This window comes from Phacochoerus africanus, chromosome 1 (assembly GCF_016906955.1).
Source record: "Phacochoerus africanus isolate WHEZ1 chromosome 1, ROS_Pafr_v1, whole genome shotgun sequence".
Taxonomy (NCBI): Eukaryota; Metazoa; Chordata; class Mammalia; order Artiodactyla; family Suidae; genus Phacochoerus; species Phacochoerus africanus.
The window spans coordinates 32,571,594-32,596,820 of NC_062544.1; the positions used below are offsets into that span (position 1 = coordinate 32,571,594).

The window sequence follows — 25,227 nt, forward strand, 5'->3', positions numbered from 1 at the left end:
CGGGGTGGGCGGGGCATGCTGTAAGTAAGGCCGGCCCGAGGGCCGCAAGGCGGAAGCTGCGCCTGGTCGGGCTCCTGTGAGATTCTGCGCTGCGCCCCGCCCCGCTCCGCCTGGCCTTAGCATGTGATCGCCCATTGTAGCGGAAGGGGGGGTTTTCTCGATGATGGGTAACTGTACTCTATTTTATCTTGGATATTTTCTTCCCTACCGAGGACGGGCCGGCGCTCTGATACGACGTTCCAGTTAAGAACTTAGTAGGTGTGTATGAGGGTGTATTGCTTTGTCTCTGATTTCACTTTTTGGTTCTTGCTGGAGGGTGTCCTGTCTCCATGGTTACTGTGAACGCAGAAACCGACAATTTTAGATTACCTAAGCGAATGCCCAGTTCTTAAGGGCTGGTCCAAAGGCGTTTTTAATCCTTTATGAAGAAACACGCCCAGGCAGACACGTTCCAAGTCAACTAAACAAGTTTGTTCTGTGGAAAACGCTTCTGGTCATCAGTTTTTGACTCTGTAAGGTGAAGTAATAAACTACATCATAGGTGGTTGCAAGAATTAGATGAAACTTGCACAAAGTTTAGCCAAAGTGCTCAATTGTTATCTGTGATCAGTACCCAACTTTCTCATAAGTTTTTTGTTGTTGTTGTTTCTTTTGTTTTTTGTCTTTTGGGGGCCGCCCCCACGGCATATGGAGGTTTCCAGGCTAGGGGTCAAATCGGAGCTGCAGCTGCCAGCCTATACCACAGCCACATCAAGACCAGATATGAGCCACATCTGCGACCTACACCACAGTTAAAAGTTACGCTGGATCCTTTAACCCCCTGAGCGAGGCCAGGGAGAGAGCCTGTGTCCTCATGGGTACTAGTTGGATTCTTTAACAGCTGAGCCATGATGGGAACTTCCTGATTCTCATAAGTTTTTATACAAATCTACAAACAAACACATTAATTCATTTATTCAACAAATGTATATTGAGTGCTTACTATGTGCAAGGCTCTTTTGGTGACGCTGAGAAATAAGCAGGGAAAGAAAAAAAAGACTTGCCTTCTAATGGGAGGAAATAACAAGTGAAATATGCTATGATACCTAGTGATTAAGTGCTGCAAAAATAATAAAGCAATGAACGGGGATAGATCTAGTAGGGCTTGAGGTTTTAAACAGGGTAGCGTTACTGAAAAGCCAATACAGAGTTTTGAGTGGACAAGTAATAGCTGACTTTTAAAAGGTTCCGTTTTGCTGTTGTGAGAGACCACGATACAGACTTAGAGAAGCAAGGAAAAGCAAGAAGGCTAATTAAAGAATTATTGCAGTCATCCAAATGGCTGTACCAGGTAGAACCAGTTTTGCTTCTAGCCAACAGGATTTGCTGACAGACAACATAGATTGTGGGAGAAGAGAAGGATAATTCTAAGCTTTTGAGCTGGAACATTTCATGCTTCTAAGAACTGAGAATCCTGACTTTTAAAGTTATATTGAAAACAGAATACAAAAGCTCATAACTTATTCAAGGTAATATAAATGTTGAGTCCTTGCTCTGGATCTAGACTACCTGCATATGAATATTGGCTCCACAAGTATTCATTCACTAGATTTATGATTTGGGCAAACTGACCTTTCTGTTGCTAGTTTCCTCCTCTATAAGAGGAGGTGGAGGAGTTCCCGTCGTGGCTTAGTGGTTATTGAATCCGACTAGGAACCATGAGGTTGCGGGTTCGATCCCTGGCCTTGCTCAGTGGGTTAAGGATCCGGCGTTGCTGTGAGCTGTGGTGTAGGTTGCAGATGCAGCTCGGATCCCGAGTTACTGTGGCTCTGGCGTAGGCTGGTGGCTATGGCTCCGATTCGACCCCTAGCCTGGGAACCTCCATATGCCGCAGGTGCAGCCCTGGAAAAGGCAAAAAGACCAAAAATAAGAATAAGAATAATAGGAGGTGGAAACTGTGTTGCTGCAAGACTTAAATGAGTGCACACCGCAAAATCCCTTAGGATAGCATCTGACAGTGCTCAGTTTATGATAGCTATCACATAACTATTATTGGTCACCCAGCTCCTTATCACTACTTGGGTCTTTATTGAGCACTGATATATTTCATTAAGCAAAATTCTCCTACATCACCGAAAACACATTTATGCCACTTATATCTCTTAATAGTGGCAAGTCATACCTAATGATACATGCTGTCACATTACTTGGGTCACAGTTCCTTCTAAAAGACATCACTGAGGAGTTCCCGTCGTGGTGCAGTGGTTAACAAATCCGCCTAAGAACCATGAGGTTGCGGGTTCGATCCCTGCCCTTGTTCAGTGGGTCAAGGTTCCAGCGTTGCTGTGAGCTGTGGTGTAGGTCGCAGACGCGGCTCGGATCCTGCGTTGCTGTGGCTCTGGCATAAGCTGGCAGCTACAGCTCCGTTTCGACCCCTAGCCCGGGAACCTCCATATGCTACAGGAGTGGCCCAAGAAATGGCAAATTAAAAAAACAAAAAAACAAACAAACAAACAAAACAAAAAATAAATAAAAGACATCACTGAAACAGTACTCTAACCTCAGTTGTTATAGAAATAAATAGTGAGCTGTCGTTCCTGTTGTGGCTCAGCGGGAATCAATCTGACCTGTATCCATGAGGATGCAGGTTTCATCCCTGGCCTGCAGTGGGTTAAGGATCTGGTGTTGCCATGAACTGTGGTGCAGGTCACAGATGTGGCTTGGATCTGGCATTGCTATGGCTGTGGCTTAGGCTGGTGGCTACAGCTCCAATTTGACTCCTAGCCTGGGAACTTCTCTATGACATGGGTGCAGCCCTAAAAAAACAAAAACAAAAAACTAGTGAGCTAAATTTGAGGTTCCCACACATGTCCTCACATATGAACTGATAAACACATTATACCATGCTGCTGACAGGTAAATTCCTATATTGGGACTTCTTTTTTCTCTTCCCCACAGCATATGGAGTTCCTGGGCCAGGGAACTGACCTATGCCAAAGCTGAAGCAACACTGGTTCCTTAACCCACTGTGCCAGGCCAGAGATCAAATCTGTATCCCAGTGCTCCAGAGATGCCAATGATCCCATTGCACCACAGCAGGAACTCCAGGTGACATTCCAAATAGAGTAATCAAAGGCAACATTTAAGCAATATTCTGGGTTCATTAGGTCACTGTGTAAATATAATACCATTTAGCATTTTACAGTTAGCAAAGCACTTTCACACATCAGTAGTAGCCAGCTTCCAGGATGGCCCTAATAACTCTTGGCCTTCCAGTGTTGATGCACTTGTTTAGTTTCCTCATACAATGAAACAGACTGCTCTATAGAAGTGAATGTACCTTCTGAGTCTAGAACATAAAGAGGTATTGCTGCGTCTACTTGTACATCTGGGTCATTTACGCTGGGTGAAGTCAGCCATCATGTCATAAATTCACTCAGGCTGCCCTTGGAGAGGTTTACTTGGAGGGGAACTGAGGCCTCCTGCCAGCAGCCAGCATCAACCTGCCAGTCAAGTGAGTGAGCTATCTTGGAGACAGACTGTCCAGCCCCAGGGAAGCTTTCAGGTAACTTTGGCCCCAGGTGGCATCTGGTTTCAACCTCATGAGAAGCAATGAGCACAGCTGCCCAGCCAAGCTGCTTCAGAATTCCTGACCCAGAGAAACCATGAGCTATTAAGGGATTATTGTTGTTTTTAGCCACTAAAGTTTGGGGTGATATGTTACAAATTCCTAATAATATACTGATTAGATCCTATCACACTGTATAATACTGGAGAAAAAACTCTTAAGTTGGACAAACTAAGAAATTTGCTAATGGTTACAGATACTTAAAAAATTTTTTTTTGACTCCCAAATAAAAACCCAATCTATGTACTCCAAGCCAAACCCAAATTCTTTCTATGACACCATCCTTCTTGGGAGCTTATCCTGTGAGAGCAATTCCCACTAACACTGTTTTGCCATACAAATTCTGTAAAAGTCATTTTTTTTTCCACTGGAACTTTCATGGCAGCAGCTGTAATGAAGGTGGCCCACAGAAAGTTCCAGTATTAGGGGTTTCTACCTGCTGGTCCACAGTATTATTCAAGCCACTCTTCACTTCCTGAACCTACTCAGTTTCTGAAAGCAAAAAAAAAAAAAAAAAAATTGCCTTGGGTTTCCTTTTACTGAAATGGGAAAGCTAAGGAGAAAAAAGAGAACAGTGCTAGTTTTTAAGAAATTTCCCCAAATATATTTTTTAAATAATAAAAAATAAAATCACGAGTCATGCATTTCTCATGAGTCGCCGAAACAGCTTATTGCTAGCACCAAACTCCTATCTCATATTCAAGTTGGGGAACATTTTTACTGGACCACAACACAGAATTTACATGAGAAACAGATAAATAGTTCTGAAATAGTTTTTAATTTTTTGCTTTTGCCTTTTTTTTAGGGCCGCACGCACGGCATATGGAGGTTCCCAGGCTAGGGGCTGAATCAGAGCTACAGCCGCAAGCCTATTACCATGGCCACAGCAATGTGGGATCTTTAACCCACTGAGCAAGGCCAGGGATCGAACCTGCAACCTCATGGTTCCTAGTTGGATTCGTTAACCACTGAGCCATGATGGGAACTCCTAAACAGTTTTTTGTTTTTTAAAGTGGAAAGATTAACCCATAGGCACCTGGACAAATATAAAAACATACTCAACAGTTCTACTCTGTCTATTGCTCATGAGTGACCCTTACTATTAGGGATGACTTCCTTAAAGCATATTCTAGAAGTCATTAAAGGTATGCAATAGAATTTATTTCACTTTGTGAGGCTTTACTTTCACAATAATACATACCCTTGGCAAAGGAAGACCCTATTAAAATTGCATAAATTGCATAAAAAGGTAAATAGGTTAATTTTATGAGGCTTTCAATAAGTTTGAGAAAGTTTTATGATTATCAGGATTCATATACATGATCACAATCAAAACAGTAAAATAAACCAAAGAACAAGACTTTCTTAACATCCCTAGAAACAAAAGCAGTTTCTGGTCAAACATTATTCCTATGTTATATTCATTTTGATCTCTTATTTTCCATTTTAACTACTGACATTTTTTTTTCTGAATATAGGTTACAAATAATCTTTTATGTTAACTCCTTAGTCTTAATACCACACCTGTTTTACTTTGGCTATATTTTTATCATTTAGAGTACCATATGCTTATTAAGCCAGTTATATTTCAGTTTAACTCTGTGAATGCAAAAATATTAAGAGAGTTAAGAACAAATAATGGAGTCATTATTTCACTGATCCTCCTTCAATTTCAGGAAGATTACTTCCCAGAAAGCTACAATTCTGCCTGATATATTCTTTCCATGTGTAAACAGAAATTGAAAGAAAAGTAAAATTATAGGAAACCTATGATACTTCAGTAGACATTGTGTGCTTTTAATAGTTCAACACTGTAATGCTTGATAATCAAGAGTAAATTAATAGGCTAACATTTAAAAATGTATACTTTAATAAGTATAAAGTATATAAACAATTAGGTAAGCTTGTGGAGAAGCTGACCCAGATACATAAATTAGGAGATACAAGTGTCCATCTAAATTTTCTATACTTCATTTTCTTTTTTTACAGAGTATTTATTAAAGTTGTTTAATGTACAATTTTTCATCTGTCATTCTGAAGTCCTCTACTGTAAAGACTATTCTTTTGTTTGATGACAAACAGCAGCCACATTGGTAGTAATTATTCTGGACCTCCACGCTGAAAAGAAAAAAAAGCATAAGATTAGGTGTTGTATTTACAAAGAAATGTTTTCATGGCTACTATGCAAATTTACAACATTTTAAGCAAATGATCTTTAGGTTTTAAAAACAATTTCAGGTTTTATAGCACTCATTTTTTGAGCACTTATATTCAATGTTATATAAAGAATTTTGGATCTGAAAGGGACTCAAGGTTGACCCAGATCAATGGTTTTCAAGTATCAGAAATCCTTGATACTCTAAAAAATTAATGAGGACTCTAAAGAGCTTTTCTTCATGGGGTATATATATTTTGCTATTTATTATACTATACTTCTACACATATTTTCCTTCACGCACATTTACTAATTGCTTGAACATAGTTTATTCCTCATAGTCCTCGCCTAACTGACCATCCTTGTCTTAGCTATGGACACACCTTGACAAGACAAAGGGAAGGACATGCTAATCAGCATCTGAAACTCCAAAGCCAATAATGCTCTATCGTGATAAAGAGCAATAACATACTTGGATAAATTCCATTTCTTCCTGAGACACAAGTTTCCTTCTGTATTTCTGAGGTAATGTTTTTATTATCTCTGCAGTGTCTGGTGGACCCTGATGCTTCAGCCAGTCTGGCGATTTACTTCCCTTAGAATGCTGTGAAATTGAAGGGTGAGATGGTAGTGCTGCTGATCTCAAAACTTCTGATACTGCAATTAAAGAAGAAAAAAAAAAGGACATGGAGGGACTGTTCAATGTCTTAAAATACTATTTTAAGTTATCTATTATTGAATAAATGAGTTATTCTTAAAATGCTAAGTATTATAATTCTAAGAGACAAGTATTATAGAGTAACTTGGTTATAAGTTACATAATTTCAGAAAGTTCTTTTTAAAGCAAATGAGGTAGTTTTGAGTGAAATTCTATATTGAAGAATAAGTTTATAAGGTAACAAAATTCCTAGGTTGTGAAGTTCAACCCATTTATATAACCTACATTACTTAAATTTTGTCATGTGGTAGCGTTTAGAGGTAATATCTCAAAATGGAGAATAAGAAACTTGGTAAATGTAGCTAAGATTCATTTTCTCAAGACCTTTATACTTGTCTGTCACCTATATCCTAATTCTGCAAGTTACAGTAAGTTAAAAATATCCATATACAGGGAGTTCCCTGGTGGTCTACTGGTTGGGACTTGTTGTTTTCGCCACTATGGCCCTGGGTTCAATCCCTGGTCTGGGAACTGAGATCCAGATCAAGCCACTGTAAGCCATGGCCAAAAAAAAATCCATATAAAATTTGTTAAAATTCTCCCTGAATTAAAGGTCAAATATCTTATAATAAAGTCAGTGACAAAGAATCTAGTAAAAAGGAGTAAGTTGTAGTTCCCACTGTGATGCAGTGGGTTGAGAATCTGACTGCAGGGGCTCAGGTTGCTGTGGAGGTACAGATTCAGTCCCTGGCCCAGCATAGTGGGTTAAAGGATCTGGCCTTGCTATGCCTTGATTCAGTCCCTGGCCTGGGAACTTTCATATACTCTGGGGTGTGGCCATAAAAGAAACAAAGGAGGAGTGAGAGCAAAACAGAACTTGTTCAGATTTTCAATTACTTGACAAGCAGTAATTGCTAAGGTTTAATTCCATCTAAGAAATACTGCTTGAATGAACAGACAGATGAATGAATGAAAGAAAATAAAGTTAGCTGGGAGAAAAATACAAGAATGGTGGTTATAGATCATAATCTCTGCAAATATAAGCATGAGAGAGTCTACTAAAGGAGAAACAAAAAGAAAGAACAAGGAATTCGTGCTGTGACACAGTGGAAACGAATCCAACTAGGGACCATGAGGTTGCGGGTTCGATCCCTGGCCTCACTCAACAGGTTAAGAATCCAGTGTTGCTGTGAGCTGTGGTGTAGGTTGCAGACGCAGCTTGGATCCTGCGCTGCTGTGGCACAGGCTGGCAGCTGTAGCTCCAATTCGACCCCTAGCGTGGGAACTTCCATATGCCGAGGGTGCAGCCCTAAAAAGACAAAAGACAAAAAAAAAAAAAAACCAGAAATATCTGGAGTTTCCATTGTGGCTCAGTGGAAATGAGTGTGACTAGCATCCATGAAGGCCCAGGTTTGATCCCTGGCCTCGCCATGGGATCCTTCATTGCCATGAGCTGTGGTGTAGGTCGCAGGCGTGGCTCAGATCTGGCGATGCTGTGGCTGTGGTGTAGGCGGGTGGCTACAGCCCCGATTCCACCCCTAGCCTGTGAAATTCCATATGCCGTGGCTATGGCCCTAGAAAGACCAAAAAAAAAAAAAAAAAATCAGAAATATCTATTACTGAATTACCACCTTTTGAAAAGGAGGTAAGACAAAGTTAATTTCTACTTACATACAACCTCACATACCATTTTGTTCTAAGGGACAATAGTTTACCTGATTTTAAAATGAGAAATACTGTGGGGTTTTTTTTGGTTTTGTTTTGTTTTTTGTTTTTGCCTTTTCCTAGGGCCGCTCCCGCGGCATATGGCGGTTCCCAGACTAGGGGTCTAATCGGAGCTGTAGCCACCAGCCTACACCAGAGCCACAGCAACTCGGGATCCAAGCCGAGTCTGCAACCCACACCACAGCTCACGGCAACGCCAGATCCTCAACCCACTAAGCAAGGTCAGGGATCAAACCCGCAACCTCATGGTTCCTAGTTGGATTTGTTAACCACTGAGCCATGATGGGAACTCCGTAAAATGAGAAATATTGTTTCTAGTAGAATATTCCTGTATAAATCCATATGTACATATATTTTTCCTTACATCTTTTTTTTTTTTTTTAATCTAAAGAAAGTACAGCTTACCATTGGGTTTAGGATTGTCTCTTCTGTCTGGGAACCTTATTAATGGAGTATGTGGCTTGACTACCTAAAGGAAAAATAAAATGCATGAAAAAGAAATGAAGTACTAAAATAACATTAACTGCTTAAGAAATAATCTACTGAACCCCACAAGCAGATACCTTTGTTGGATTAAAATAACTTGTTACTTTAGCAACTTTAAATTTTACTACTTTATTCCTCCCTAACCAGGAAAGCTAGTTTCTGACCTATAACATGTTTATCTTATCTATTCATAATAATTTTGTACTTTATACATCACATTTTTCTGTACTGCCAAATGACCTCCATACAACCTGATGAAGATGACCTGAATTTTATGTTGCATGACTCTACGTTGCCTTGCTGATAGGTAACAACTGGAAATCTCCTGACTCGTATTGAGTTGTTTCTCTACTATGTTAATACCTAGCAGTTTAGAATAAGATAAAAAGCATATTGAAAAGTAGACAATCAAAAAAAAATTTTTTTCTGGAATTCCCGTCATGGCTCAATGGTATCCATGAGGATGGGGGTTCGATCCCTGGCCTCGCTCAGTGGGTTAAGGATCCGGTGTTACCATGAGCTACAGTGTAGGTCGCAGACAAGGCTTGGATCCCATATTGCTGTGGCTGTGACGCAGGCTGGCAGATGTAGCTCTGATTGGACCCTTAGCCTGGAAACAAACCTCCATATGCTGCGGGTGTGACCCTAAAAAGACAAAAGACAAACAAACAAACAAAAACAAAACAAAACACCTTTTCCTGACTACAAAAGTAAAAAATGTTCTGTGTAAAAAATTTGAAAAGAATGCAGAAAAGCACAAAAACCAAAAATATCAGTAAGCCCAAAAGCCACATAAAATAGTTTTAAACATTTGTTAGTCCTTTACTTTAGTCTTTTTCCTATACTCATAGAAATCAGTGTTTTTAAAATACTTGGTTTGGAATTCCCATTGTGGCTCAGAATGTTAAGAACCCAACACAGGGTCCATGAAGATGTGGTTTCGATCTCTGGTCTCGCTCAGTGGATTAAGCAGGACAGGTCAGGAGTTCCCGACGTGGCTCAATGGTTAACTTATCTGACTAGGAACCACGAGGTTGTGGGTTTGATCCCTGCCCTTGCTCAGTGGGTTAAGGATCTGGTGTTGCCGTGAGCTGTGGTGTAGGTTGCAGACACGGCTTGGATCCCAAGTTGCTGTGGCTGTGGTGTAGGCCGGCGGCTACAGCTTCGATTCGACCCCTAGCCTGGGAATCTCCATATGCTGCGGGAGCAGCCCTAGAAAAGGCAAAAAGACAAAAAAAATTAAAAAATAAAAAGCAGGGCAGGTCATATAGGCAGTGCAGTGTAGGCCAGCAACTAGAGCTCTGATTCGCCCCCCTAACCAGTGAACTTCCATATGCTGCAGGTGCGTCCGTAAAAGAAAAAAAATAAATGCTGCGTTTTTTTTGTTTGGGGGTTGTTTTTTGTTTTGTTTTTTTTTTTTTTTAGCTGTGCCTGTGGCATGTTCCTGGGCAAGGGATCAAACCTGTGTCATGGCAGAGACCTAGGCTGCTGCAGTGACAACACCAGATCCTTAACTCACTGTGCTACAAAGGAGCTCTGTAAAATATAGTTTTTAATAAGATATTTGAAGAGTATTAATGTTTCATCCCTAAAGTTCAAAAAAAAGGCTAAAGAGAAGCTTAAACAGAACTTTCAGCATGAGATGTCCTGAATATATGATGCTGAGAGTCTAATAAACAGAGCAGGTTTTCCCACTAAAGTAATCTGTAAGTTGCTGTGTAACTAGTGAGATCAAGGTGTGTTTATTTGCAATATATCTGTGTGTGTGTGTATATATATGTATATATATATACTACATATTTACACACTTTATTTGTACAGAAGTATATAGGTTTGTTGGGACCAGATCCTTTAACCCATCAAACCCATGCCTCTGCAGCAATCTGAGCCGCTGCGGTCAGATTCTTAACCCATTAGGCCACAGCAAGAACTCCCTGATTGCTTAGTCTTTAAACGGTTCAAATGTCACTCTGAAAAAGACTCCCTTGATTCTTAAATCTGATTTTAAAATTTCTCCTGTGTTTCCACAGTAACGTGAACATCTTAAGAATACTATGTAGAGGAGCAGATAAATGAGCCAATGACTACAAGAAAGTAAAGCTCCTGGAAAGGCAGAGTTGGAAAATTATGTACTCTGCAGCAGTACCCCGTACCCAGTAAGTGCTCAGCAAGCATCTGCCAAATGGGTGAAAAGAGTTTTTTTTTTTGGTCTTTTTGTCTTTTTAGGGCTGCACCCGCAGCATATGCAAGTTCCCTAGGGGTTGAATCAGAGCGGCAGCTGCTGGCCACAGCCACAGCCACAGCAACTTGGGATCCCAGCCACGTCTGTAACCTACATCACAGCTAACAGCAACACCCTATCCTTAACCCACTGAGCAAGGCCGGGGATCCAACCCACATCCTCAGGGATCCTAGTCAGTTTCATTAACCACTGGGCCACACAGGAACTTCAAAAAGACCATTTTTAAGTTAGGATTAACTGTATAGGCCTAACTATATAGACCTTTAATTAAGTATGTATATGCACACTCATACAAACATACATACACTAGAAAGAACATTTAAACATTGCTTTTGTACACCTATAAACGTGGTATGGAGGAGTTCCCGTCATGGCTCAGCGGTAATGAACCCAACTAGCATCCATGAGGATGTGTTTTCAATCCCTGACCTTGCTTAGTGGGTTAAGGATCTGGTGTTACCATGAGCTGTGGTGTAGGTTGCAGACACAGGGCAGATCTGGCGTTGCTGTGGTTGTAGAACAGGCTGGCAGTTGTAGCTCTGATTCAGCCCCTAGCCTGGGAACTTCCAAATGCCTCGGGTGTTGCTGTAAAAAGCAAACAAACAAACAAAACCCAAAAAATGGACGTGGTATGGAGTTCACATTGTGGCTCAGTGGGTTGAGAACTCGACATAGTGTCCGTGAAGATGCTGGTTCAATCCCTGGTCTCGTTCAATGGGTTAAAAGGATCTGGTGTTGCCTTAAGCTGTGGTGTAAGTCGAAGATGTGGTTGGGATCTGTCATTGCCATGGCTGTGGCGTAGGCCAGCAACTGCAGTTGTGATTCGACCCCTAGCCGGGGAACTTCCATATGGAAAAAAAAAAAAAAAAAAGACAAAAAATTAAAAATACCTAAGTGGGAGTTCCCGTCATGGCACAGCGGAAACAAATCCGACTAGTAACCATGAGGTTGCGGGTCAGATCCCTGGCCTTGCTCAGTCAGCTGAGGATCCGGCGTTGCCGTGAGCTGTGCTGTAGGTTGAGGACGCAGCTTGGATCTGGCGTTGCTGTGGCTGTGGTGTAGACCAGCAGATATAGCTCCGATTGGACCCCTAGCCTGGGAGCCTCTATTTGCTGCAGATGTGGCCCTGAAAAGACCAAAAAATAAATAAATAAAATAAAATGTAGAGCTAAGACAGAAGTAAAATATACCTTGATAAACACATTTTAGGACTTCCAAAAATGTTTTTTAATTTTTAAAATTTATGTTTTTTTTAAGACTGAACCTGCAGCATATGAAAGTGTCCAGGCTAGGGTATGAAATGGAGATGCAGCTGCTGGCCTATGCCCCAGCCACAGCAACACCAGATTCAAGCTGCATCTGTGATCTGTGCTGCAATAGCTGATCCTTAACCCACAGAGCGAAGCCAGGGGTTGAACCTGCATCCTCATAGACACTATGTAGAGTTCTTAACCCACTGAGCCACAACGGGAACTCATCAACAATTTTAGTATTGGCTATTTTCATTAATACTTCACACAGTAAAAAAAAAAAAAAAATCCCCGTCATCTAATCTTACCTGTTAATACCATGTACACATCACAAACAGAAAAGGATTTTGTTAAGCCATGATCCCAATACCTTTTTACACTTTATAAATAAAAAAATTATTTAATATCATCTAATATTTAGCTTATGCTCAAATTTTCCTGTCCCCAAACTGTCTTTTTTGAACTATATATATATATACACATACATACACACTATATATATCTCCACACACACACACACACACATTAACACTTATTAGTTGGGTAGCTTTATAACTAAGGGAAAAAAGGGAGCTAATCCAAATAACTTTCACAGTGCTTAGACTATATACCTCAGTCTAAAGACTGAAAGAGGAGTTCCCATCGTGGCTCAGTGGAAGCCGGTTTGATCCCTGGCCTCACTCAGTGGGGTAAGGCTCTGGCGTTGTCGTGAGCTATGGTGTAGGTCACAGACATGGCGGACCTGGCATTGCTGCGGCTGTGGTGTAGGCCAGCAGCTTTATCTCTGAATAGACCCCTAGCCTGGGAACCTCCATATGCCTAGGGTGGGGTCCTAAAAAGCAAAAAAAAAAAAAAAAAAAAGTTAAATAAATAAAGACTAATGAAATATAAAGATACCTCAAACTTTTTACTTGGTAGATTGGTTGTGTAGATATAGCTATTCTGAAACCATTCTGTAAATACAAATGAGTACTACATATATTGATATGTGGGGGAGCCAGGGATTTCCCTATGAGAGAAAGAAAATACAAATATAGGATGGAAGAAGGCAAGGAAGAATACTGTAGTGGTAATATTAGAATCTGAGGGGTCAGCAGGAACTCAGGATAAAAGCCATGAATTTCTTCAACCAGCCTCGTTAACTTGTTTATTAATTTGCTAATATCAGTTGTTTCCAGTCTTTCTTCTATTACAAATAATGCGTAGAATCAATAGTCTTGTACTATTCTTATCTTTGCCAGTGTACCTGTGAGATAGATTCCAAGGAAAAAAACTGCTAGGTCAAAAGATAAAAAAACACAGTTTTGAGAGATACTGCCAGATTTTCCCTTCATAGGGGTTATACTATTTTGCATTCCCTCAGCAACAAATGAGTGCCTGTTTCTCCACAGCCTTCCCAACAGACTTACTTGATCCAACTTGTACATTTTGTTTTGTTCTTTAGGGCCGAACCCATGGCATATGGAGGTTCCCAGGCTCCCTAGGAATCGGAGCTGTAGCTGCTGGCCTGCGCCACAGCCATAGCAACGCAGGATCCGAGCTGCATCTGCAACCTACACCACAGTCACACCCAACAGCGGATCCTTAACCCACTGAGCGAGGCCAGGGATCTGACCAGCAACCTCATGCTTCCTAGTTGGATTTGTTTCCGCTGAGCCACAACGGGAACTGCGCAACTTGTACATTTTAAATAAAGTCTTATTGATAAAATGTTATCTCCATGTAGTTGACATTTTCATTTATTATAAGTAAGGCTGACCATCACCTCATGTGGTTAAGAGTCATTTTACCTGTGAAGAATATGATTACACCCTATTACACTGCTGGTGGGATTGTAAATTGGTGCAACCACTGTGGAAAACAGTATGGAGATGCCTCAGAAAACTAAAAATAGAACTACCACTTGATCCAACAGCCCCACTCCTGGGCATCTATCCAGAGAAGACCATGACTTGCAAAGACACACGTACTCTGATGTTCATTGCAGCACTATTTGCAATAGCCAAGACTTGGAAACAACCAGAATGTCCATCGACAGAGGAGTGGATCAAGAAGATGTGGTACATATACACAATGGAATATTACTCAGCCATTAAAAGGAACGAAACACTGGCATTTTTAGCAACATGGATGGACCTAGAAATTATCATGCTAGGTGAAGTCAGTCAGACAATGAGACATCAACATCAAATGCTTTCACTGACACCTGGAATCTGAAAAAGGACACAATGAACTTCTTTGCAGAACAGATACTGACTCACACACTCTGAAAAACTTATGGTTTCCAAATGAGACAGGTTGGGGAGTGGGGGATGCACTGGGGGTTTGGGACAGAAATGCTATAAAATTGGGTTGTGATGATCATTGTACAATTAAAAATGTAATAAATTCATTGAGTAATATAAAAAAGTAATTAAAGAAAAAAATATGATTACAGCTCTTGCTCGTTTTTCTATGCTCAAGTTTTTGGTTTTGTTTTGTTTTTGGCCACACCTGAGGCATGAGGAGTTCCCAGGGCCAGGGACTGAACTGGCACCACAGCAGTGACAACACCAAATTCTTAACACACTAAGCCACCAGGGAACGTCACAAGTTTTTTCTATGGCATGGCTATTGACCCTTTGCTGCAATTTTTTTTTACCTGCTTTTTAAAAATTTTCAGTATATTTTGGTGAGTACAAGTTTTTCTTTTAGTGTAGTCCAAATGATGAATTTTCCCCCTTATTGCTCCTGTGTCATAGTTGGGAAAAGTTTTCCCCACTCTCAGGTAATAAAGCAGCTCATGTTTTCATTTGGAGCTTGCATGGTTTTGCTTAACTTTTTATTTTTAAATAATTATGGCTTCACAGGACCTTGCAAAAAATGTACGAGGAGGTCCCACATGCCTGTCATTCAATTTACCACTATGGCAGTATCTGGCCTAACTACGGCACAGTATCAAAACCAGGAAACTGAAGATGGTATAGTCTACATAGATTATTTAGATTTTATCAGTTTTATATGCACTCATTTGTGCATGTGGATAGTTTATTGCAATTTGTTTACAATTTTGACAGTAAGATATCAGATTTGGGAGTTCCTGTCATGGTGCAGCCCAAATGAATCCGCCTAGGACCCGTGAGGTCGAGAGTTCGATCCCTGGCCTCACTCAGTGGGCTAAGGATCTGGCGTTGCCATGAGCTATGGTGTAGGTTGCAGACTCGGCTAGGATCTGGCATTGCTGTGGCTGTGTCATAGGCCGGCGGCAACAGCTCTGATTTGACCCCTAGCCTGGGAACTTCTATGTGCTGTGGGTGTGGCCCTCGAAAAGGGAAAAAAAAAAAAAAAAAAGGTATCAGGTTCATTTGAAACTTATCCTCGTATAATGTGTGAACAGTGGGTCTTGTTTAGTCTTTTTCCAAAAGGCTATCAACTCATACTTGTTAAAAGTTCATTTCCTAATTTGAGATGCTACCTTTTATCATATGCTCAATTTTCATAGTCACATTTGCTGATACTTCCAATACAATGTTAAACAGTAATTGAAATATGGGGCATCCTTATATTGTTCTTGATTTTACTAAGGGAGACAAAGAACTTTCTTAAAAAAAAAAGGGAGCTCCCGTTGTGGCACAGAGGAAGCAAATCTGACTAGTAACCATGAGGATGTGAGTTTGATCCCTGGCCTGGCTCAGTGGGTTAAGGATTTGGCATTGCCATGAGCTGTGGTGGAGGTCACAGACGTGGCTCAGATCTGACATTGCTGTGGCTGTGGCATAGGCTGGCAGCTGTAGCTCCAATTTGACCCCTAGCCTGGGAACATCCATATGCTGCAAGTGCAGCCCTAAAAGCAAAAAAAAAAGTATATATATATATATATATATATATATATATATATATATATAACTATAAAGGTGCAAGTACATATTAACTATGAGATCAATCTTATTATGTTCTTTATGTTCTTCTAAATCCTTTAATAAGTTTTTAATCTACTAATCTGTCATCAAAAGTTGTGTTGAATTCTCTTCTAAACTTCTAGTGTTTGTGTTTTATGAAAGAAGTCGCTGAGTTGGTTAAGAACCACTAGTATCCATGAAGATGTCAGTTTAATCCCTGGCCTTGCTTAGTGGATTAAGGATCCAGCTTGTTGCTGCACGTCGATGATGTGGTTTGGATCCCAAGTTGCTGTGGCTGTAGTCCAGTACATGCAGCTCCAATTCGACCCCCCCTAGCCCAGGAACTTGCATATGCTGCAGGAGTGCCCCTAAAAAGTAAAAAATAAAATAAAATTAAAGAAAAAAAGTTGCTGAGTAATTGAGTACAAAATTAATAACTATTAAATCTTAACTGTGAATTGTAGCCTTAACATTATAAAGTGTGCTTTGTCTTTTTTAGAGCTTTCTGGTCTGAATTCTCCCTTATTTGGTGAGATTGTGAACTCCTTCTTTTATATTTGCATTGGTCTGACATATCTCCACCTATCCTTTTATTATTATTAATATTATTATTATTATTATTTTGCTTTTTAGGCATATGGAAGTTCCCAGGCTAGGGGTCAGATCAGAGCTCTAGCTGAAGGCCTACACCACAGCCACAGCAATATAGGGTCAGAGCCGCATCTTTTCATGGCTTGATGCTTCTTTTCAGTGTTGAATAATATTACATTATCTGGATGTACCACGGTTTACTTACCCATGCACCCACTGAAAGACATCTTAGTTGTTTCCAAATTTTGGCAATTATAAATAAAGCTGCTATTTATTTATTTATTTATTTATTTGGTCTTTTTGCTATTTATTGGGCCGCTCCCGCGGCATATGGAGGTTCCCAGGCTAGGGGTCCAATCGGAGCTGTAGCCACCGGCCTACGCCAGAGCCACAGCAACGCAGGATCCGAGCCGTGTCTGCAACCTACACCACAGCTCACGGAAACGCCGGATCATTAACCCACTGAGCAAGGGCAGGGACCGAACCCGCAACCTCATGGTTCCTAGTCGGATTCGTTAACCACTGCGCCACGACGGGAACTCCTAAAGCTGCTATTTAAAAAAAAAAAAAAAAAAAAAAACCACGTGCAGGTTTCTGGACCTAAGTTTTCAACTTATTTGGGTAGATATCAAAGAGTGCAACTGTTCAACCATATGGTCAAAGTATGTTTAGTTGTGTAACAAACTGTCAAACTGCCTTCCAAAGTGGCCACACCATTTTGCATTTCCACCAGCAATGAGAGTTCCTGTTGCTCCATATCCTTGTCAGCATTTGGTGGTATCAGAATTCTGGATTTCGCCATTCTAATAGGTACATGGAAGTGTCTCCTTGTCTGCAATTCCCTAGTGACTATAACACTGAACATCTTTTCATATGTTTGTCATCTGTATTTCCTCTTTTTTAAAAAACATATTTTTTACTTTATTATTTATTTATTTATTGTCATTTTTCCTTTTCTAGGGCCACTACTGCAGCATATGGAGGTTCCCAGGCTAGGGGTCGAATCAGAGCTGTAGCCACCGGCCTACGCCAGAGCCACAGCAACGTGGGATCCAAGCCATGTCTGCAACCTACACCACAGCTCACAGCAATGCCAGATTCTTAACCCACTGAGCAAGGCCAGGGATCGAACCCACTCATGGTTCCTAGTTGGATTCGTTAACCACTGCGCCACAATGGGAACTCCTGTATTTCCTCTTTGATGAGGTGTTTGTTCAGATCATTTGCTCATTTTTCAATCAGACTCTTTTTGTATTGTGACATTTAAAGATTTCCTTGAGGAATTCCTGCCATGGCTCAGAGGAAACAAATCTGACTAGGATGCAAGAGGACGCAGGTTGGATCCCTGGCCTTGCTCGGTGGGTTAAGGATCCAGCATTGCCACGATCTGTGGTGTAAGTTGCAGACATAGCTCAGATCTGGTGTTGCTGTGGTTGTGGCATGGCCAGCAGCCACAGCTCCAATTTGACCCCTAGCCTGGAAACCTCCATATGCCACGGGTGCAGGCCTAAAAAGAGAAAAAAAAAAAGAGAGAGAGAAAGATTTCCTTGAATATCTTAAGTAACAGTCCTTTGTTTTTTTTTGCAAATATTTTCTCACCTGTCTGTGGCTTGCCTTCTCATTCTCTTGACAGTGTCTTCTGCAGACCAGAAGTTTTCAATTTTAACGACATCCATTTATCAATTACTTCTTCCCTGGATTGTGCCTTTGGTCTTGTATTTTAAAAAAATCACTGTTAGAGCTCCTGCTGTGGAGCAATGGGATCAGCAGCCTCTTGGGAAAACTGGGACATAGGTTCAGTCCCGGGCCTGGCACAGTGGGTTAGGGATCCAATGTTGCTACAGCTGTGGCATAGTTCATAGCTGCGGCTCAGATCTGATCCCCTGGCCAGGAGCTCCATATGCTGCAGGGTCATATCATTGTATGATTATTTAAATATAAATTCCTTTGTCTTTGTTTTCATTTTTGGGTTTTTGTTTTTTGTCTTTAGAGAGATTTGTACTTTTGTATAACGCTTTTGTTATGTTGCTACCTTTAGATAATGCTGTTAGTTGCCTCTTTTTGAGATACTATCTATTGGTTCACTATTCTGAGAAAGAATGAAAGAGTTGATAGTAATCTCTTCTCTGGTTCCCTCCCCATAGCTTACTGCTGGTTAAAAAGCAGAGGCAATTAGCACATTTATTCTATCCTCTTTTTTGGCCACACTCACACCATATGGAAGTCCCTAGACCAGGGATCAAATCCAAGCTACAGCTGCCAGCCTATGCCACAGTCACAGCACCGCGAGATCCAAACTGCATCTGTGACCTCTACCACAGCTCACAGCAACGCCGGATCCTTAACCCACTGAGCAAGGTCTGGGATCAAACCTGAATCCTCATAGATGCTAGTCAGATTGGTTTCTGTTGCGCCTCAACAGCAACTCCCTATTCTCCCTTCTGTATACTCTTTCCCTTATTCTTCCGTTTTAAAAGTTTTAGCAGGAGTTCCTGCTGTGGCACAGTGGGTTAAGAGTCTGGATGCAGTGGCTTAGGTCACTGCAGAGACGCAGATTCAGTCCCCAGCCGGGCACAGTGGGTTAAAGGATCTAGCATTACCACAACTTCGGTGTAGGTCGCAGCTATGGTTCAGAATCAATCCCTGGCCCGGGAACTTCCAGATGCGGCAGGAGTACAGTCATAAATTAAAAAAAAATTTTTTTAAATAAAAGTTTTATTAGATCTTATACTGTCAGAACAAATAATACTACCAATGAGTCTTTTGCCTTTATCTCCATTATGTCTTAGTTCTATAGTTAAATACATTCATTGCTTATATCCAATTCCTATGTTAAAAGAAATCCAAGAACAACTAAGTATTCCTTAAGTGTCTAAAGCTCATTCTCTGGGAGAGCTAGAAGGAAGAGCTTCAGGGAACAACATCTCTGAGTAATGAAAGGTTTAGAAGAGTTTGTGGCCTTTGTACCTGAAGGTCAGTGTAGCTAAAGCTTTGGTTCACATTTTCTTTCTCTAACTACAGTAATATGCTATCTACCTGTTTTCCTTTATAAAGTATTATAGTATTATTTTTGAAAATTCTGATAACTTCCATCCTCTCTCTCTTTTTTTTTTTTTTGGCCATGTCCCCAGCTTGTGGAAGTACCTGGCCCAGGGATCGAACCTGAGCCAAAGCAGTGATTAAGCCAGATTCTTAACCTGCTGTGCCATCAGGGAATTCCCTTCCATTCTGTTTTAGGTGGTTAGTCTTGTTGCTTGGATCACCAAATAATTTTTTCTTTAAAATTGAATGATTTTCCAGAATATATCCACTGGTCAAGCATACTGGGTCATTTCTTTCAACTACAGGGTATAACTTTAAGTCTTCTTTCATATCAGGAAAGTTTTATTAAACTTTTTTTATTTTGAGATTTGGTCAACTCTAACTGCTTTCACTATTTCAGAGTCTACTTATTATACAAAAGTTGCACTGTCCTGTCTTCTGTGTTTTTCTTTGAATCCCTTCAATCTCTTTTCTTATCTGTGATTTTTTAAATTGAAACAATTATTTTATTAAGGAAGCCACGTCTCTGACTCATGAAGCCCAAGCTCAGTAAACAGTGATGAGTTCTGGAGGTAATGACACCCCACTCTGGACTTTCTGGTCATAATCACTGCCTTCTTTCTCTACCTCAGCAGAAAATCCAGACCCATGAAGCTTCAATCCTTGCCCTGCTATTCCTAGAAGATGCCAAAGCCAATTATGTAAGAGTGTTTTAAAGAGGAGAAGACAACTTTTGTCTTCCCAGAAGACAAACCCTCTACTTTGCTTTATGAGGCAGATAGCAACCCCAAACCACGGACAGGTTGGGACCTGCGCAGGCCTCAATCATTATCTGTGATTTTTAAAATCATTCTCTCTTCCTCCACTATTTTCTACAGCAAAACTTCCAAGCTGCTGGTTGACCTTTATGTTCTTTCTAGTTTAGTGTCTGTTACTGAAAGGTTCTTTTCTTTTACTCTTAATTCTTTACTGAGTTCAGAGCTGTACCATCCCTAAATCTTAGGGATTTAAAATCTAACCTCAACCACAACATTTTTACCTATAACTCTCTTCTCTGTTATTTCCCACCATCTGTTTCATCAAACCCTTCTTTTTTTTTTTTTTTTTCCCTTCTGTCTTTTGTCTTTTTAAGGCCACATCCATGGTATATAGAGGTGCCCAGGCTAGGGGTCCAATCAGAGCTACAGCTGCCCGCCTACACCACAGCCACAGCAGCTCAGGATCCGAGCTGAATCTTCGACCTACACCACAGCTCGTGGCAATGCCAGATCCTTAACCCACTGAGGCCAGGGATCGAACCCACATCCTCATGGATTCTAGTCGGGTTTGTTAACCACTGAGCCACGATGGGCACTCCAAGCTCTTCATTTCCTTGATGGTTCCCTTTTCTCTCAGTTAACTGGTTCCATCCTGACTTTACTTTCTTATCTAGCCTAGAACCCACAGTTCATTCAACATCCTTTTAGCACTCTCAATTGCCAGAGCTCCTGCCGTGGCTCAGTGGTTAACGAATCCGACTAGGAACCATGAGGTTTCAGGTTTGATTCCTGGCCTTGCTCAGTGGGTGGCTTGGATCCAGCGTTGCTGTGGCCCTGACCTAGGGTGGTGGCTACAGCTCCGATTGGACCCCTCGCCTAGGAACCTCCATATGCCGAGGGAGCAGCCCAATAAATGGCAAAAAGACAAAAAATAAAATAGCACTCTCAATTGCCTTGCTGGAGGTTTGTTTTCACCTCACCTGTAAACTTTAAACCCTGAATTAATCCAACCACCTATTTTCTTCCCCTATGTCTCAAGCAGCCAAATGATTTCCTAAATAAGTAACTATCTCCTTTCTAATTTTGCAGCATCTCAAACATATCAAAGACATACTGCTTGGCATTCAGCAGGCATTTGATGAATACTTAGAACTTACTCTTCTAAAATTACTTTTGAACACCCTGTGGTCCAGCCAAATTTCTCTACTTAGTGGTGACACCATGTTTTGTTAATTCCTATCAGTTTTTGCCAGTCTCTTGAAATACTACACTTCAAGATACAGATCAACAGCCAAGTTCTAAGCTCTGTGCAGGCACCATATATTACCTTGTTGGCACTGCAGTCCCAGCAGTGTAGGCCTGCCACAGAAATACTAAATATATTTTGCTAAAGTGTAATTATTACATAACACCACCACATACTGCTTTGTATTATGAATGTGAATACAAGTCTTTGCAGTTCTGTTAAAAGGAGTCAGATGGTTCCTTATTGTGTATTTCATAATATCTTTTTTTTAATTTGCATATATCAGTAGTTAGTCATTTATTACTGCTGTGTACTATTCCATTTTAACAACTCTACCACAATTTATCTTGCTTATGGACATTTGGATATTTTCTGGATTGGGTGTTATTATGAATAAAGCAAGCATGAACACTTTTATACAGTGTTTTTCTAGGTATATGCATTCATTTCTCTGGGGTATAAACCTTTAAGTAGTACTGCTGGGACACAGAACAGGTATGTTTAGTACTAGAGAACGACAAAACAGTTTTCCAGAGGGCTGTACCATTTTATATTCCTACCAGCAGTGTATGAGAGCTTCAGGGGTTTCATGTTCTCGTAACCACTTGGTACTGTCAGTCTTTTAAATAATTTTGGTGTGTGTAGTAGTATTTTCCGGTTTGAATTTGTATTTTCCTGGCAAGTAATGATGTTGAGGATCTTTTCATAGGGTTATTGCTCATCTAGATATCTTCTTTTGAGCAATATCAACCTTTTTTACCCATTTTAAAAATTGGGGAGTTCCCGCCCTGGTACAGTGGTTAACGAATCCGACTAGGAACCATGAGGTTGTGGGTTCGATCCCTGGCCTTGCTCAGTGGGTTAACGATCCGGTGTTGCCCTGAGCTGTGGTGTAGGTTGCAGACTCGGCTCGGATCCCCCGTGCTGTGCCTCTGGCGTAGGCCGGTGGCTACAGCTCCAATTAGACCCCTAGACTGGGGACCTCCATATGCCGCAGGAGCATATGGAGGTCCCTAAGGCAAAAAGGCAAAAAAAAAAAAAAAAAATTGGGCTATATGCCTTGGGAATATGTGATTATCTATTATGGATACTAGTCTCTTGTCAGATAGTCTCCTGTCCTCGCAGCGTCTTTAATTAGCAAGTGTTCAATAACTACCCATTCAACGACTAAGTGAGGACCATTCAATGCAAAGAGGCTAAGGACTGGGATGCAGGATTATCCTTCAGAGTGAAATAACTTTAAGAGTCTTTTAAGGTAAGTACTTTTGCAAAGAGAAATGAACTTCTCATATCAAAGTTAAAAGTTAATTATACACTAATACACTTTTAAGAGTTGAAAAAGATCACGTAAAGAAACCGCAGAAGTGGAGGCTGTGGTCCTTTATATGCCAATTTTACCCTTCCTATTTAAGCTAGAGACTACAGCTGGAGAAGCAAATACAAAAGCTATCAGGAGTCAGTAACTGATGTGTGGAGTAACTATAAAGTTCCTCTAGCACCAATCTAAACTCAGGGGTAAAAAAGCTTAGGAAACCAACACTAAGGCATATATTAAAAGATAAATATATATATCTTTTTACAGTCCCCCCCCCATTCCGGCCTGTAACCAGACGATAGGACTGCCGGGGGCACTGGTGGGGGGAGATACCGCCCCGGGCAAGGACACAGTCGGTGGGGCCAGTTCCCCGGCCATTCCCAAGACCTTGAAGGGACACTGGGTCAGAAGCCAGCTTCGCTTCCTTTCAGTCACCGCTACCGCCCTCCTTCCGATTGGCTGATCTGCTACAACACGGATAACACTAGTCGCCGATTGGCCACGCTATTGCCAAGGCAGCCAAGGCTGCAGACTCCTAAGAGGCTAACGAGGTCCTAGTGGGAATGCAGTCTAGGGACTTTGGAGCAGCGACGTGCCTACCTGGGGAGATGCACTCTCGCGGCCTGACTCGATTCTCGGCTCCAGTGCCCGGCTCAGTGCCCGACCCAACGAGCTCAAGGTCCAATTCTCACACACACCCCAGGGGCGCCGCTGCCGGCCCTATCTAGGGCCGTGGTCACGGCGCAGATTCCGCCACCGCCTTTCCTCCTCAGCGCCGTTGCTATCCTCAGCACCACCCCTACCGCCCATGGCGCGGAAAAGCGACCGAATCTCCTTACCTGAACGACCCTGCTGGCAGACGCCATCTTACTGCCCATCATGACCCCCGAGGAGGGGCAGCTTCCGGGGCACTAGCTAGCAGCGGCTATATCAGGAGTCCTGGGCGGCTGGGGGCGGGCCCTGCAAGTGACGTCACTGAGGAGGAGCGGACGCTCGAGCCGGACCCGCCTCCACTTTGGAGCTAGCTCCACCCCTTTGTGCCTGCCCCCGCCCTTCCTCACTTCCCGCGTGGAAACTGATCCACGTGTTTTCCATTGTTTCGTTTTGCCGCTGGAGGTTTGTGGTGTTGGATATATTTTGCTCATCAGCCAGTGAGTGATTTAGGAACAGTTCCTCTGCAGATACCCAGTTTCCAATTTCAGTATAGTCCAAAATTTAATCTGAAACCAAGTAAGTAATATAAATTCTTGTGGCTTCCTAAGATGAACAATCTTGGGAGTTCCCATTGTGGTTAACGAATCCGACTAAGAACCATGAGGTTTCAGGTTCGATTCCTGGCCTTGCTTAGTGGGTTAAGGATCCGGCGTTGCCGTGGCGCTGGCATAGGCCCCTAGCCTGGGATAGGAGAGGCCCTAAAAAAGGTAAAAAGACAAAATAAAATAAAATAAAATGAACAATCTTGTTAAAATTTAGGAATAAGTAGCAAGCTCAGAAAGAGTGGTCAGTTCCAGGTCTGTAGTAGGCCACCTCTTATTCCTTTGCTTATTAGCATTGCCTGATTTGGTATTCTGCTTGCTTTCTCTACCATTAGTCCTGATATTAAACTGCTGCTTGCTTCAAATTTAAGAAAATTCAAAAGTTCAAGTTTTTCTTTTTGAAACATGAGCCATCCATATCATTCCCCCAAGTTATATTAAATTGTAAGGTAAATATTAATACTTACAATGTTAAAAAATTAGGAGTTCCCGTCGTGGTGCAGTGGTTAACGAATCCGACTAGGAACCATGAGGTTGCGGGTTCGGTCCCTGGCCTTGCTCAGTGGGTTAACGATCCGGCGTTGCCGTGACCTGTGGTGTAGGTTGCAGACGCGGCTCGGATCCCGCGTTGCTGTGGCGCTGGCGTAGGCCGGTGGCTACAGCTCCGATTGGACCCCTAGCCTGGGAACCTCCATATGCCGCGGAGCGGCCCAAGAAATAGCAACAACAACAGCAACAACAAAAAAGACAAAAGACAAAAAAAAAAATTTAACACGCAATATGTTGCAACCACTTAACCTTGTAGGTAATGTAACCTTACATTATTGTAAATAGAGTGACAAATTTGTTAATGACCTAGATTAGTGGTTTCTAAATCTAGAAGTTACTGAGCCTAAATATGGGTCCTTCTGATTCAGTATGTCTATGGAGGAGAGCAGAAATCTTTTTTTCTTTCTATGCTGCACCCAAAGCATAAGGAGGTTCCTGTGTCAATGATCAAATCCAAGCAGCCTCTGTG

The 25,227-nt window shown here is 41.5% G+C and overlaps 1 protein-coding gene across 1 annotated transcript; it reads right to left on the minus strand.

The window, feature by feature from the left end:
* Nucleotides 1-5,454: 5,454 nt before the first annotated feature.
* Nucleotides 5,455-23,913, minus strand: MRPS36 (mitochondrial ribosomal protein S36). Its single transcript, XM_047796517.1, has 4 exons — nt 23,793-23,913; nt 8,551-8,614; nt 6,235-6,419; nt 5,455-5,725 (listed from the first exon to the last, which is right to left on the minus strand). Exons 1-4 carry the CDS (start codon nt 23,832-23,834, stop codon nt 5,708-5,710), a joined length of 309 nt encoding a protein of 102 aa, XP_047652473.1. The 5' UTR covers nt 23,835-23,913; the 3' UTR covers nt 5,455-5,707.
* Nucleotides 23,914-25,227: the final 1,314 nt, after the last annotated feature.